Source organism: Marmota flaviventris, chromosome 13 (genome assembly GCF_047511675.1).
Source record: "Marmota flaviventris isolate mMarFla1 chromosome 13, mMarFla1.hap1, whole genome shotgun sequence".
Lineage (NCBI taxonomy): Eukaryota > Metazoa > Chordata > Mammalia > Rodentia > Sciuridae > Marmota > Marmota flaviventris.
The window spans coordinates 90,659,142-90,675,994 of record NC_092510.1 but is presented as its reverse complement, the minus strand read 5'-3'; the positions used below and the strand labels follow the sequence as shown (position 1 = coordinate 90,675,994).

At 44.8% G+C, this 16,853-nt stretch overlaps 1 protein-coding gene across 5 annotated transcripts in view; it reads left to right on the top strand.

The window, feature by feature from the left end:
* Cdk5rap2 (CDK5 regulatory subunit associated protein 2) overlaps positions 1-16,853 on the top strand; it is a 185,962-nt gene that overhangs the window by 5,003 nt on the left and 164,106 nt on the right. For all 5 annotated transcript variants that reach the window (XM_071600877.1, XM_027945288.2, XM_071600875.1 and 2 more), the window contains exons 2-3: positions 5,473-5,540; positions 8,435-8,502. In XM_071600877.1, coding sequence (XP_071456978.1) covers positions 5,473-5,540; positions 8,435-8,502 — 136 coding nt within the window. The remainder of the gene's footprint in view (positions 1-5,472; positions 5,541-8,434; positions 8,503-16,853) is intronic.

The window sequence follows — 16,853 nt, the reverse complement described above, 5'->3', positions numbered from 1 at the left end:
TGTTACTGTAAAAAATATGCCTGTATGTTTCTTTTTTTAAAAAAAGATTTATCAAGATCTACTTCATGTACCATAAATTTCACCCATTTAAAGTATACTGTTTAGTGGTTTTTAGTGTATTTGCAGAGTTGTACACCATTACTGCCATCTGATTTTTTATTTTTTGGTACTAGTGATTGAACCTAGGGATACTCTTCCATTGAACCACATCCTCAGCCCTTTTTATTTTAAGACAGGGTCTCACTAAGTTCCTTAAGGCCTCTCTAAGTTGCTGAGGCTGGCTTTGAACTTATGATCTTCCTGCCGCAGCTTCCTGAGTCACAGGGATTAGAGGCATGCGCCATCGCTGCCATCCAGTTGAACCTTTTCATCATTCACAAAAGATAGCAATCCTTCCCTCTTCCTCCGCTGCCCTGTTGCACCCACTTCAGCCCTGTGCAACCACTGTTTGCCTTTTGTCACTTGATTTCCCTGTTCTGGACGTTTCATATAAATGGTAACTTACAATATATGATCTTTAGGACTCGGAGTGTAGCTCAGTAGTAGAGCGCTTGCCTAGCATTTCAGGTCCCCTGGGTTCCATCCCCAGCAAAACACACACACACACACACACACACCCCACACACACACATACATGCATGCACACGTACACATGGAGTCTTTTGTGAGATTCATCCATGTTGTAGCATGTATCAGTACTTCATTTCTTTTTATGGTCAAATAACTTTGCATTGTACCCAGGTACCACACACTGTTTAGTCATTCATGTTCATGAACATTTGGGTTGGGTTGCTTATTTTTTAAATCTATTATGAATATCATTGCTATTATGTACAATTTATTCTTCTCTTTCTCCTTCTCTTACAGTGTTGGGGATCAAACCCAAGGCCTACTACATGTTAGGCAGGAGGAGCTCTACCACTGAGCCACCCCAGCCCTCTTTATTTTAATTTGAGACAGGGTCTGACAAAGTTTTGGAGGCTGGCCTTGAATTTAGCAATCCTCCTGCCTCAGTGTCTGGAGTAGCTGGGATTATGGGGTTGTGCCCTCATGCCTGGCTTTGTCCACAAGTTTATGTATGGACATATATTTTTCATTTCTCTTGGGCATGTGCCCAGGGGGTTTGCTGAGCTTTCTGGGAACTCTGTATCATTTTCAGGCACTGCATAACTATTCCAAAGTGGCCTCGCTATTTGTCTCTCCCATGAGCAGGGTTTGAAGGTTCTAGTTTTATTCACATCCTCACCAGCACTTGTTATTTTTTTGTCTTTTTATAACCTCCATTGGAGGTGTGACATGTATCTCATTGTGGAATTGCTTTATATTTCTGTAATGACTAATCATATTAAGTATTTAAAAAATTTTTTTTTAGTTGTAGATGGACACAATACCTTTATTTTATTTCTTTTTTAAATTTTTATGTGGTGTCAGCGATTGAACCCAGTGCCTCGTGCATGCTAGTCAGGTGCTCTACCACTGAGCCACAATCCTGGCCCCCATGTTAAATAATTTTTTCATGTGTTTATTAGCCCTTTGTGTTTTCTTTGGTGAAATGTTTAATCAAATCCTTTGTCCGGTTTTAAAATTGTGCCTATGTTTTGACCCAGCAGTTCCACTGCCTGCTATCAATCCTAGAGAAACCCTCATACATGTGCATAGTGAGACCTGTATACATACAGCTTGTTTGTAAAAGAAAAATGGAAACAAACTGAGTTACTATCAGTAGGAGATTGGGTAAATACCCATCCTTTCAAAAGTGCCTTTCAGACTGTTTGTGACCCATTGGTAGCTCATGCAATTCAGTTTAGTTGGTTGCAACCAGACCTTTAAAAAGTGAAACAGAATAGAAAGTAGTTCTGGAATTAAGGACTGATCATGGTCAGTAAAGTTTGAAAAACAGTGCTGTGGAATGCTTTGTGGGAGTTACAAATATTGAAGCGCACGCGTTAGTACTGTCATCAGAACATCTTCAGGACACCTTTTAGTAGAGGAAAAATGTTGCAGAATAGTATGTATAGTTGGTCCGCATTTGTTTTCTCTTTATGCTAGGAAATAAAACCCCATGTCTAGAGAAGGGCCTGGAGGATCCGATGTGCATCTTCTGACGTCAGTGGTTACTGCTGAGGGGAAACTGAGGTGGGCGTGAGGAGGGGTCAGGGAGAACTTTAGGTGTAGCTGGAGTTTTGTATTTATGTTTTTCTCTAATTAAGAATGAATCTCATGGGATGAAAAAGGAATTGTTAAAAGGCAAACAAAGGCGTACTTGTTGGTGTGATGTTTCCGAACGTGATGTCCAGTTCCTTCCTTGGCTCTCCCGCACTGTCAGTGAAACGTTGGGTCCTGGAGTCTTGTGAAGTGAAAGGACGATTGTTGCTGGCAAATAGAAGCCTAGAGGGGAGGCCTCCCTTAGGGCGGTGATGGAGCCGGAGAGAGGAGGTGCAGCTGCACGGGGGTGGGGGTGGTACTTGTTCACTCAGCAAAGTCCAGAATAGCAGTGTGCGCCCTGTGCCAAGCACCATAAGCCCTCTGCCTCCATGCATTGGGTCCCCCACCACACCCCAGGAAGGTGTTGGGGACATCAGGGTGATGTAGAGGAACAGAGCATGGGATTTGAAGTTGGGCCAGCTTGGGTTTTGTAGCTTTACTTTTCTGGGCCTTTGTTTTCTCATTTTAAACAAAATGGCAGCATTTTAGGAAGTTTTAGAAAGCTCAGCAGGCTGTGATGAGGACTAGGTGGGAGGCTGCCTGCCCTGTCTTGCCCAGGATACCTGCACAGTGAGGGTGCCCGACAGGGTGGGTTTCTTCTGATTGCTTACCTTTGCACGTGAGGAAACTGGCACTCCACCATGTGTCATGTTACTTAGTGGCTTTGGGCAGCCCAGGCAGGGATGTGGCACCAGGAACTGGGTTTTGGCTCACTAACCCTTTGTGATTTTGAGTAGATAAGTTCCTCTACCTTCTGGACCTCATTTGTCCATCTATGAAAGGATGAACTCATGTCTGAGCCCTCTTTTGATGACCTTGTTTAATTTCCAGGGCTCTCCATGAGGCCCCAGCCTTATTCTAAGGCCAAGAGTGAGGGAGTGATCAGAATGGGAAGGTGTAGTTGGAATGACTGGAGGGTGCAGATGACAGATAGATAACGTTTAAGAGCAGACAGATAAAATTTGGCAGCTTCAGTGTTTGCCTGTTGGAAGCTGAGACAACTTTGTCTTTGTCTGCCAGGTAGTTTTCAGGTGTGATTGACCTTGGCTTGAGTTACTCATGGGCTGTTCCAGCCAGTGGGAGTTAATGTAATGGTCCTGGCAGAACGAATCCCGGTCAGAGATCTAGGACCAGACTCCAGGGTAAGCCTGGCCAGTAACCTTGTATGTGACTTGTGCTTTTGCACCACTCTCTGTATAAGGTGGTAGTTGAACTTGATTTTAATTTTTGAAATTCAGTGTAGAAAATGGACTTTGACCTTTTGGTGATGCTTATTGGAAGAAATTAATATATTAGAGAAAATTAAAAAGGAAGAAAGTATCTCTCATTTCCCTACAAATGATGATTTTCAATATTTCAGTGTATTTCTTTTGTCTGGGTATGTATTTATGGCCCACCCATTCTAAAAGAGGATTTGGGGTGACATTTGTGTACATTTATGTATTCAGGATTGAGGATTACTCCAAGTTTTTAATTAATCTTTATAGCAGACATATTTTATTTTCCTGATGTTGGATTTGGGTTTTTATGATAGTTTCAATTTTTGGCTCAGTCCTGAACTTAAAGATTGATTCCAACTCCATAGTTTGGTGATCAGGCAAAATTATCAGAGGGCAGAATGCATTTGGATTTAGAAGCAGGAAAGAGCAATCTGCTGAGAAGCTGAGCTGAGCCTCCATCAGCTCTGAGTTTTTCAGATTGGGTCAGGGAAGCATTATTAGGCAATAGACATAAAAGGCCTGGATTCTGGACTTGGTTCTCCACAGCCATGTGACTCTGTCTAGGACACTGACATTGTCTGGGCTTCAGAGCCTTCCTTTGAAAAATGCATGAACCCTCAGGGAATTGGGCAGTTCTAACGATGGTAAATATTTCATGAATTATAAATTGTAAAACATTATGTGTTTCAAGATGACAGTGATGTTTTTCTCCTGCTTATGGAGGGTCCACAATATGCCAAGTACATTGCTGGGCACTTTGTATCTTGTTTGATTGCCCATTACTTTATGAAGTACTGCTTTTCTCCTGTTACAGCTGAAGGGGGCCAGGCTTGGAGAGGTACTTGTAGAGGCTGTACTACAACCCAGGGCAGTTTCTGTTGTGTCAAATCATACCTCCAGTTATGGTCTAGTTTTCTGTCAGTATCCCTGAATCCTCACTGAACCTATTTATATAACTCAACCAGTAAAACGTCTTGGATCAGTGGATTCTGCATTTTTGTTTGACATTCTTTTGTTTTGGAGCTGGGGGTCCAACCCAGGGCCTTGCATGATATGCAGACTCTACCACTGAGCTGTACTCCAGCCGTCTGACATTCTTAAGGCATCTAAGTTGGTGCCTGATTCCCAGAGTTTTAAATTTTGGTTGAAATGGCATTGTTTCAGCCAGCTTTTTCACTGCTACAACCAAAAGACCTGACCAGAAGAGTTTTAGAGGAGGAGAAGTTTATTTGGTCCTTGTGATTTGAGAGATCTCTATCTATAGTCAGCTGTTTCCAGGAGAGGCAGAGCATCATGGTGGAAGAGAGTGGTGGAGGAAAGCAGCTCAGGACATGGCCACCCCGGGGGGAGAGAGAGGGGTGGGGGGAAGGAGGGAATGCACTCACCTCACCATGGACAAAATATAAACCCCAGAGGCCTGCCCTCAATGACCCACCTTCTCCAGCTACATCCTACCTGCTTACAGTTACCACCCAAATAACCCGTATCAGGGGATTAAATGCACTGATTAGGTTAAGGATCTCATCATTTCAACTTTGAACTTTCTTGAATTGTCTCATACATGAGCTTTTGGGGGACACCTAATATCTAGACCATTGCAGGCATATTTATGATAATAATAACGATGATAACAAAATAATAGATGTCATTTATTTAGGACCTACTATGTGCTGTGTTTATGTACCTGAATTGACTAATTTTCACAGGTAGACTGTAGCATTCTACTCATAAAATTAACGTAATTACCGTGTACTTGGCACAGTGCCTCTGCACCCAGCACACATTTGGCACATGGAACATTAGATGTGTGAAGGAATGCATGAATGACCCATCTAGCAGGGGTTGGTCACACAGCTCCTGATGTTAGAGCTGGAACTCCGTTCTGAGGCGGAACTCGGCCCCAGTGCCTGAGCTTCATGCCTCCCAGGTAGCTGGGCTATGTGTCCCTCTCAGCTGTGGTCTGCTGATGCCATTCATATCGCGGCAGTCTGAACAGTCTCTGTTGTGCAAACCTGGCTCCTCTTTTACCCTGTGTGTTCTTTCCTAGTGACCTTGCTCCTGCTTGCCCAGATGACCTGGATGGCATCAATACCTGTGTTGGATTGGAAAATGGAGGTAAGCACACAAAGCAGTCACTTTGTGACTGAGAACAAGGGAAGCAGACATGGACCAAGTGCCCTGAGGCCCGGGGCTGAAATTCCATCCCTCTGGGTCCTAGAGCCCACCAGGCTTGGTACACAGCCAGTGCTCAGCATTTTACAGTACAGATGTGTTGATCTGCCCTCCACCTCCCTTCGTAGAAGCTGGGCAAACTCAGGAGTGCATGTCCGAGGCAGTACTTCACGGGTGCAGTTGCCTGCTGCCACGCCTGTAGGGATTCAGCTAGGGCTTGCCGAACTGAACAGCTGCATGGAAGCTGGACATGGAGCTGGTGGCTAGACCTCACACGCGGTGTCTGTTTTCTCCAGGCCGAGTGGCTGGAGGCCTGAAGAGTTGCCGTCCGGACTTGTGTGTGCCAAGGCCTTGCAGGCAGCTGCTGGGTACCATTGGCCGGCTGCGGCCAGTGCTGCTCAGCCCGTCCTTCACATGGCTACTAGAGCATAGGAGATATGGCTGAGTCAAGTGGGGTCTTGTGCTGGAGTGGATTATGAGGTGCCTTTGCAGTCAGGTCTTGCTCAGCATTCTTCAAAATTTCCATTTTTGGAAAGAGTGAAGTCCCTCCTAAGTGGCTGTGTGGTTTGTGCTAGTAATTTGCCTTGTTGAACTTAGAGATATCTTGACTTTGATTTTTTCCTTTCTCTCCAGAGTAATGAGATTGGTATGTGCAGCAGGAAGTTTTTAGAGCAGCCAGGATAAGAGTCACTGTGTCATTTCTGGAGAATTCTGAAACAGATAGGCCATCCTCGGGTTTTCCTTTGGAACCTATTAACTTAAAAATCCCATAAACCTGCTCTTCCTGCCTATAGGTAGTTAGAAGCAGAAAATTATTATATCCACTCCTTAATTCAGCCAGTGGCCAGCCCCTGCTGTCAAGCCCGTTAGCCGTACTTTGTCTGTACATTGGCTTCATGCCAGACTCCGGGGGTGAAGTGCTTGGGATTCAAGCTTGAATGTCATTACCCTTGAGCCCAGGACACTGACAAACAAAAAGTTATGGTAGACATTGAATGATTGGTGTGAAGAGAGATTTATGGGGTCAGAGTCAGGTGAGAGTTTCTGAAGAACCTGACCTAGGAGCTGAGACTTGGAGGGGGGTTAGAACCGTGGTAGGGAAGGAGAAGGGGAGAAGGGTCAGCTGTCTTTGACACAGGAGACAGAGCGTGGCCCATTTGAGGAACAGGAAAACAAACCTGTGTGCCTCCAGTTGCCCTGGCCCACCCCTCAGCCTCTTTCTGCTGAGTAGTATCCAAACACTGTGCCCACCCCTGGGCTTTTGTTTGGGCATCCGTCCTTCTTATCTGCCTGCTGTCTCTCTAGGGCTCAGTTCAAAGCTAGTCCCCTTCTGTGGCTCTCCTGTGGCCTGTGTAGTTGTGCTTTCACTTCATTTCATTTATTCCTGTTGGCTACTTTTAAAATGTCCCAAATGAAACCAGTCCTCATCCACTTACATCACCTCCAGCCTGGATTCTTCCTGAGTTACCCCGACAGTCTCCTTGTTTCTCTCCTAAGCCTTTTGCAGTCTGTTCTCAGCCAGGCAGCCAGAGGGAGCTTGTAGAAACCTGAGTCTGCTCATTTCACTCCCTTGCTCACAATCCCCAGGGGCAGCTCCATCTGTAGAAGAACCCACAGGGCCATATGCAGCCTGTCCCTGAAACCTCTCCTGTCTCCTCTTCTACTGTGCCCTTTGTGTATTGATCTTAGCGGTTGTCTCATGGCTGGTCCTCAGACCCCCGGGGTGCCCTCCATCTCAGGCATCTCCCTGTACCTGGAGTGTTCCTCCCCAGGCCACTGGCTGCTTCCCTTCAAGTCTGGCAGGCGTGGCCTTCTCGGTGAGGCCTTCCTCAGTTGCAGTGCCCACCCCGCCCCTGGCATTTCCCACCCTCACTCACTTTGTCTCCATGGCTTTATCACCTTTTAACATATCTGACAATTGCCTGATTATTTTGTTTGTTGCCTGTTTTCCTCTGAATAGCAGCTCCATTTGTTGCCTGATGTGGTCACATCCCAAACTGCCTAGCAGAAAGTCGGCTCTCAGCGCACCTTTGCTGGGAGAGTGAATCCGTTCATTTTCTCCACACACGCTTACTCAACACCTGCAAAGCTCCAGGAGCTGGCTCAGCATGCTCACAGTTTGTTGTCCTCTCTGTTCTGCCCTCTTGTGGGAATCCTTGGGTGCAGGATCTTGTCTTCATCATTTCCCCCAGCACATAGGATGGTGCTTGGTGCAGAGCAGGTGTTTGCGAAGTGTTTGTTGAATTAAGTTGTGGAAAAACTTGGGTGCTGGAAAAGCCAGTACTCATCTAAAGCAGGGGTTGACGGTTGGCACCCATTAGCTGACTTAGGAAGTAGATTCTTATTGGAATGCACCACATTGTTATGAGTTGGTTGTGGCTGTTTTTGTGCTATTGCAGGAATCAAGTAGCTGTGACAGATTTTAGGCTTTGTTTGTAGCCTGCAAACCCCAGAATGGTCATTGTCTGGTGTTTTTAGGAGAAATTGGCCAGCCCCTGCTATCAAGTTCGTTAGCCATACTTCGTTCCAGAGTCTGACTTGAGAGGTTGAGGAAGCACGTGTCAGTACAATCTGCTGTGCTGTGTGCCTGCTGTATTTTTTGGGTTCATCCTCTAATATGCATGGTTACACTGGGGATAGTTTAAGTACCTTGTCAGTGTTGAAATAAAATGGTTTAGAACTTTCCCTAGACTTGAATCAGTAAATCACAATAGGCAGGAAGCGCCAGCATGGCACATGTGGAAGCTATTCTTGTCTTCTCGGGCCTCTAGGCCTTAAAGGGAATGTTGGGCAGTTTGCATGCCATGACGTTTTCTGTCTGTTTTGCCTTTTTCTAGAGCTCCCACAAGTGTCAGAAGAAAAGGTGTCTCCCAGCAGAGTACGGAACATGAAGGACTTTGAGAATGTAAGTGGAGATGCCAAATCATTATTCCTGACAGATCAAGCCTGCTGCTGCTGTCCAACCAGACCCAGGAGAGAGCTCCTTTCTGGGGACTGTGTATTCTCTGTCAGCCTTTCATACGAGGGCCACTTGCAGGTCCAGCTTTGGGTATTTGATGAGGGTGTTCCATATTGCACAGTTGAGGGGAGCTAGCATTTGTCGAAGGCCTTGCAGTAACATAACGCACATTATTTATGGCTCCTAATTAGTCCTTGCTTCAACTCTTTAGGTATTTTGTATTATCTCCACTTTACAAACAAGGAATCTTAAGAGTGGGAAAGACTTGTTTCAGGTCATATGATATGTGAGGGGATACAGAGCTGGAATTGGATTCCATGTTTTTAGTGATTGCAGAACCATTATTCTTTCCTGTGCCTTGCACCTCCCCTGGTATTTTGTAGACGTGGTCGCTGTTGAGTGGGCCATGAGCAGCCTGCACACAGCACCAAGGAGTCATTGTGTGCCAATGTCTTCCAGTGCTGTGTCTTTCATTTGTAAGCCGAGGGGTTTTGTTTTCAGGTATCAGGAAAATAAGGTTGTTTTCCCAATTCCATTTCTCTTTAACAAGTTACCTGCTCTACGCTCTCATTTATCATGGGAAGAATTAGACCCTTCTTCATTTGTAACCAAATGAAATCCATACTATGCAAGACACAGGAGATATTTATCAGAGAGAAGACGGAGGACACAGAGAGAAGGACGCGCCACAATTATGTTTCTCTCTCCCAGTTGTCTTTACAAAACAGAGTGGTGCTGTCTCTGAATTTAATTTAGAATACTCATTACTGCTAATAGTTATCTGCAAACCACCAGTGACCAATTGAAGAAATGACTTGTCAGATCTCTAATGGAAACAAGTAATTTCTGAGCTTTGAGTTGTTATAATTTCAGCTGTACAATGCGATCTATGCTTTGGGTCTAGGGCCTCAAATGCATGAGATTTGATTATTCCATATTGTGTATAATTAAAATCTACTCTACTTTTAAGTGATTGTTCCTGTTTTATCATAAGAGTAATAATAGCTACTGTTTATCGAGTTCTTGTTCTGAGCTGGGAACTTAAAGTGTTAAACTAGATATATTACTTTACTATTAAAGCAGCTTTGGAAGGAGGTGATTATTTTTGAAGGGCACTGTTAAAGTTTAACAAAATGGTAGAATTTTCGTTGTGCATTTCGTTGCCTGCCTTTTGAATGGGAAGGAATCCTGAATCTAGCTTTCTTTATTACATGGAGGAGAGACTGAGGGCTGGGCATGAGTGTGGCAAAGCCATTCTCAGGGGTGTCCATGCTGCCTGGGTCCTACCACAACTTCTGGAGTCAGATTATGTTTGTGCACTTCTGCTCAGTGACCTTGGCCCTGTCACTTAACCTTTGATAGTAGCCTCTACTTCATGAGGCTGTTGGGAGCTTCATGAGGGCAGCATGCATTCCAGCACCTCCTGCGTTCTTTGTGTGGCCGTTTGTCCTTCTTTTTCTTATTGTTATTATTATACTTGTCACTTTTCTCCACTTTGCCATGTGATGGAAGTTTCACTTGTTCAGACTGTTCTTGACAGTCTATATCCAGTTTTTTTTGAAGGTGAGAAAGAGCCTTCTGTGCCAATATGTTTTAGGATTTATGTTTTTTCTTTATGACTGTGGTCCTTTGGCTGCTGTTAGGTTTTTATGGTATTAATATTTTTTATTGTACATTTTCAAGAGCAAATTCTGCAGCTGAAATTGAAATGACCACACTGTTCTCAGTATCTCCCTTTCAGGTCTTTATAGGTCACTGAAATTTTTCCTTTGGCCTTTGCTTCATTTCGTAGCTCAGGTCATAGATCTCTGTGTGGTGATAGTCTGAACTTTCTGTGGGGTGCCTATAAAAAGTACTTGTAATATCTAAAGCTAATTTTAGAGTTAGTACATATTAAAGAAGGGACTGAAATACTTTTGTTTTGGAGAGGAATTTCATGACTCCTATCTAGTCTCAGATGACTGATATCTAAACATGAGCAGTTGCATTTAGCTAGAGTCTAATAAGACCTAGGCTCTCTCATGGTCTTGCTCAGGGTTTATCTATTCAGTAAATGTTTTCACAAAATATCCCTGTGCCAGGCTGACAACCTGGGTGGGGGAATCTGCAGTGGATTAAGACCAGGTAAGTTTCCCTGCCAAGAGACTCAGTGTTAGTTGGAAAGATGGGTAAGAAAATAGTCCATTGGGGAAATGTGGAAGTGTAGGCCCTGAGGGGCATGGGTCGGGTCTGGGCCTGCTGGGGGATTCAGGGACGCTTTCTTGGAGGAGCTGTTGCCTGAGGTGGAGCAGGAGGGACAAGTCAGGACTGGACAGGTGGAGAGGGCTGAGAGAGCATCCCTCTCAGGACGCATGTGTGGTATGAGAGAGTGGGGCAAGGCATGGTGAGTTTAGGGCACTGCACATGCCCTGGGCCTGTGGAGCAGGCGTGGGTCCCATCCCGCAGGCTCTTGAACATTATGCTGCTTTGTTTGATTTTTGTCCTGAAGGTAAAAGGGAACCAGTGATGGATTTTAATTGGGGGGAAAAGGACCAGAATTGTGCTTTCAAAAGATGACCCACTCTGGCGATTGTGAGGAGCAAGGTTTGGAGAGGAGAAGGCTGGTGGCCAGATGATGAGGTGAAAGGCTGCTGTGGTGGTGCGGACCAGAGGGAGGAATGCCGGAGCTCAGGGCGTGAGTCCAGAGGTGTGGGGTGGGGTCAGGACATTAGCTGGAGGAGCTCGGGCACCATGTCATCCAGCCAGCCCTCAATGGACACATGGAGGCTGGAAGCCCAGAGTGGGTGAGACTTATTCAGTCTTTGAACCCAGGTCTTCTGGCACAAGAAGTCCTTTCTGGTGTGTTCTCTGTGCTGCCTCAGTACTCACTGACACGTGGAAACCATGCTGCTTCCTGTGGGTCTTTGTTAGCCAAGGATGTGGTCTCTGGGGAAGGCCCTGAGGTGGGAAGTAAGTGAGCCATCTCAGTCTTCTGTGAGACCTTGTCTCATCGGTTCTTTCTAGATGATAATGTGGGGAGCTCCCTGGCTGGAGGAGACCTGGGAAGCAGCATTTTGTGAAGGCCTGAGTTTATCTGCTGTGACCTATTCTGGATACTCTTTCTTCCTTTAAAATTTTTTTTTTGAAGCTGGGCACATGCCTATAATCCCAGCAACTCAGGAGGCTGAGGTATGACGATGGCAAGTTCGAGGCCAGCCTTAGCAACTTATCGAGGGCCTAGGTAACTTAATGAGACCCTGTCTTGAAATAAAAACTAAATAAAATTTAAAAAAGGATTGAATGTAGCTCAATAGCAGAGTAACCCTGGGTTCAATCTGCAATAAAAAGAAAGTTTTTCTTTTTTTTTTCTGTGAATGAGGAAGACCCAGAATTTGGTGTGACATGTCCAGTCCACATGACTGTCCTTACCAATATATAGAACAGTTTGGTTTTGGCCTTTGACAGGGAGTGACATCATTAGCTTTCCATCTCATTACTGATAGAATGCGTTATTTAGTGACTGTGTAATATTTCATAAAGGCTTATATTAAAATGGTAGATTGAATCAATTTACATAATTGCCTACTGTTCAACATTTCAGGTTGTTTCTTGTTTCTCAGAATTACAGGCAAAACTGTGAAGAAGCTTTTTGGTTTGATGCCATCCCATTTATTGATTATTGATTTTACTTCCTGTGCTTTTCTTATTAAGGAAGTCAGTTCCTGTGCTGATATGTTGGAGTGTGGGCCTATGTTTACTTCTAGTATGTGCAGGGTTTCTGGTCTAATACCTAGGTCCTTGATCCACTCTGAGCTGGGTTTTTGCCGGCTGAGAGACGGGTTAAATTTCATTCTACTATGTATGGATTTCCAGTTTTCCCAGCACCATTTGTTGAAGAGGCTGTCTTTTCTCCAATATGTTATTGGCACCTTTGTCTTGTATGAGGTGAGCGTGAAGAGAGAGCCGACAGGATGGGAGAAAATCTTCGCCACCTGAAACTCAGATAGAGCATTAATTTCCAGGATAATAAAAACTAGTTTTGTTTATTTTATTTTTTTTTAGGGTAAATTCCTAGAAATGGGATTTGGGGATGTCAGAGGTTTCAAATATAAATCATATGCAACAAACAGTAGATTTCAGAGCAGGATTGATTTCAGTGGCCTCCTGTGTAAGGGGCGGGGAGACCCTTAGCCAGGTGGGGCTGAAACGCTTGTCTCTTTCTGTTCCCCACCTGCGTCTCTTTGTCCTTGTCCTTTGCTTGACTTGTCTCATACCCAGCTACCCAGAGTACCTATGTTCTTGTATTGAGGTTCTTACTCCTATTTGTTGAAGATTTTTGGTCTTAGTTGAGACAGTTGGTCAACTTGGAGTGTTTTACCTGCTTTGACAAGGAGATTGCATCTTTAAACTTGCTCTGTAATAACTGTGTTGTGAGTTACTTATCACCAGAGAGCACCCCACCCTTCCCATTTGTGTAGCCCTGAAGCTTTCAGAAGCACCGTGATGGGTAGATGCAACGTGGACTTGACATGATGAGGATTGGGTTGGAGGTCTAGCTGGTTGGAGGTCTGGCTGGTTGGAGGTCTTCACTGACTTGTGGCCTTGCCTTGGTGGCTTCCAGAACCTCACGTCAAGTAGACCTAATAGAGTCTTTCGTTCAGTCACGTGAGGATTTCATGAGCTGTGGTATGTACAGTGCCCACCCGGCGTGTCACCTGGCATGTAATGGGCGCTCAGTGAGCACTAGCATGTTCTCTAGTCGGAAGGTCAGTCTGTTGTAGCCACTGCCTTCTGGGGCTGCCTCATCAGTTTTAATTTTCTGTTGATCTTTTTATGTTTCTTAGACTTTGGAATAAAATCCCTAACTTCTTGCCATGACCCCTGAGGTCCTGTCCTCTGTAGTTGGAGCTCCCTGTCTCTCTGAGCTCTGCATGTTCCTCTCTCCCCTTGTAACTGCCGGGCCACACCAGCTTGTTCCTGTGTCAGGGCCTTCAGCATGTCCTACTTTCTTGACAGGACACCTCTCTCCCTTTCCTCGAATGTCAGCTCCCGGACCTGCACGTCTCAGCTTTAACGTAACCTGGTTAGAGAGGCTAACCACCACTCCCTGCACTCGGGTTCTCTGTTCTAGCGAGCACTTGGCACCTTTTCTTTTCTACCGTGGATTTTATGATAGTTTATTTTTCTGTCTTTATTCATATGCTTGCTTAACTTTCTGTCTCTACTGTACATCTAGTACTCAACCCTGAACCCAACAACATAGTAGACACTTAACAAACATGGGTTGATTGGATGGGTGCATGAGATAATAAATCTTCAAGTTTTGATTGCTTTATCTGTTAAGTAAGAAAAATAATATTTATCTCACAGGCTTGTGGTGAGGTTTAAATACCCTGCCAGGACAGGGCTAGCCTCTGAGGTCTTCAGTCAGTGGTGTCTGCTGTGATTAGCGTTAATAAAGTGTCTGGAGACAGCGAAGCTGGAGGGAAACAGTTGGTAATAAGGGTGGGGCATGCGGAGCCAAGGTCCCAGGAGAGGAAGCAGTAGGGAGGGCCAGGCGAGGTGAGGGTGGGAGACTGGGGTGGGGGGCTGTTTGGAATAAGCCAGGAGAGGAAGAATGGGGGTGAGCAGAGCAGTGGAAGATGCTGAGGAACAGGTCTGTAGCTGGCAGTGAGGTCGCAGCCCCTCTGCACACAGAGGGCTTTGCGGACAGAGTCCTGCACTTGGAATAGGTTTGGCCCAGGGCTGGGGTGGCTGTCGGTGGTGACTAGAGGAGTTATAGGTCTGTGTGGGAGCCTGGCCTTTGCTCACTAGATTGAACTCCTGAGTCCCTGTACCTCTGCACGTTTGGCCATGCCCTCCAAAACCCTGGCCAGATGGTGGCCTGGGCAGAGTACGTTTTTACAATCTTTTTGAAGGCCATTTGGAAACAGATTTTAATAGTCATAAAAATAAAATTGCTCTTGAGCTCAGTAATCTATTTTGGGGAAAATTGTCTCCTAAAGAAACAACCTGGTGGAAGGAAAAGATCTGTTCATGAAGGTGTTTGTTTGCCACACTGTGTATATAACTGTGAAACACTGGGAATGGGGGAACTGTGTTTTACATTTGTCATTGCTGACTTCCTGTAACAAGATTGGTTGAGGGTGTTTCACAGGTGAGGAAGCTGAGGTTGAAAAGATGAATTATTTGCCCATGAGCTTGATTTGACTGAGAAGCTAAAAGAAGTCAAGTTAAACCTTGTCTTTTTGATTGTAAAGCCTTTACAGTTCCTGCTGCAGCACTCTGAGTCCATTAGTTAGTGCTCAGTAGAGAAATGGTTATGTGACTCTTAATCAATTCACTGGGCTTTTTTTTAGTGCAATCATTTTAAGTGATACTTAAGTGTAATTCTGCAACAATATGAAAAATACTTAAGATGTAATCTTAAGTGAAAGCAATGGAATATACGAGTTCACTTATTTTTTATTATATTTTTTATTTGTTCTAATTATACATGAAAATAGAATACATTTTGACACATCATACATAAATGAGTATGACTTCTCAAACATGATGTAGAGATACACAGTTCATATAGTCATATTTGCACACAGGGTAATAATGTCCGATTCATTCTACTATTGCTCCTGCTCACAAATTCAGTTATAATTCTACAAAAAGGTATATTCCTGATCAGAGACTGAAAAGCTTATGAAAAGAGTAGATTTCATAAGGCAATTATATGCCAGGCATTGTTTGGGTTCCATTTAAAAAATTTGTTATTGCTACAGTGTTGTTTGTTAGTAAATAGATATTTGCCTAGTAACAGTGTTCCTGATGATCACCAGGGACAATGTTGGCTTCACAAACTCATTCCAGATTGTCCTCATTTGACTGTGTTGGTAGAACTACCTTACGTGCAGTATTGTTGGATTTGGGACAGCAAGAGTACATGATTTTTGTTTGCCTAAGTGAGGTCTCACAGTTTTTGTACTTGCAAAGAGAGTGAAAGATTATTGGCAACCCAAAGATCAGCTGAAGTGAGACATGGATTCCTTTTTAAAGCCACACCATGTTTACCGCTTGCTAAGTGCTGGGCTGGGCCAGGTACTTAGCTCATTAGTTGTCACAACACCCCTGTGAGGTAATTGATTTTATCCTCATTTTATAGAAGAGTTAACAGTGGCTTTAAGATGTTAAATAGTCTTCCCAAGGTCACAGGACTCACAAGTAGCAAGACTGGGAGTTGAGTCAGTTTCTGCTGCCCCCAGAACCCTTGCTGCTGGCCCTGCTGTCTAGGGAAAGGTGATCTGGTAGGGCGGGCTTCTGCTTTGGAGCCCAGGCTCTTGCAAGCTGGTGAAGATGATAGCCAGAGTGTTATGTTTTAGATGTAAGGTGTCCCTTAAAAGCTCATGTGTGAGAACATGCAAGGAAGTTTAGAGGTCAAACAATTGGGTTAGAGAGTTTTAACCTACTTAGTACATTAATCCCCTGATAGGGATTACCTGGATGGTAACTGTGGGCAGATGGGGTGTGGCTGGAGGCACTGGGTCCCGGTTGTGCCTGTGGGATACATATTTTGTCCTGTTGAACAGAGCTTTCTGCTGGCCATGTTCTGAACTGCTTTCCTTCACCATACCCTTCCGCCATGATGTTCTGCCTCACCCTGGGCTTTAAGAAATGGAGCCAGCCATCTATGGACTGAGACACCTGAAACCATGAGTCCCCAAATAACCTTTTCCTCCTTTAATTGTTCTTGTCAGACCTTTTGGTCACAGCACTGAAAAAGCTGGCTAAAACCCAGAGTTAGGCAGCTTGCTTAGATTTTAGTCGATGCAGGGCTGGTTGGAGTTGCCCTGATTCTTTTTTTTTTGGGTACTGGGGATTGAACTCAGGGGCACTCAGCCACTGGGCCACATCCCCAGCCCTATTTGTATTTTATTTAGAGACAGGGCCTCACTGAGTCGTTCAGTGTCTTGCTTTTTGCTGCTGCTGGCTTTGAACTTGTGATCCTCTTGTCTCAGCTTCCTAAGCTGCTGGGATTATAGTTGTGTGCCACCGAACCCTGCCCAATTCTTTTTTATGTTGTGGGTTTGAATTTTTCTTCCCTTTTGGATGGAGCATGAGGCTAGGCTAGGTTTTTGACAGAGTGGGAGTAGGAGGGGTTGGGGACAGAAGTTAGAACGACTGACCAGGAGCTCCTGTAAAATTTCTCCCTCTCTCCAGCTTCAGAAAGCAGCATCCTCAACCATGCTGGGATGTTCCGTTTCAGATGGCCGCAGTCCTCAGTAACCCCTGGGCTCCGAGGGCTGGGATTGGCAGACACAGCCCTTGCT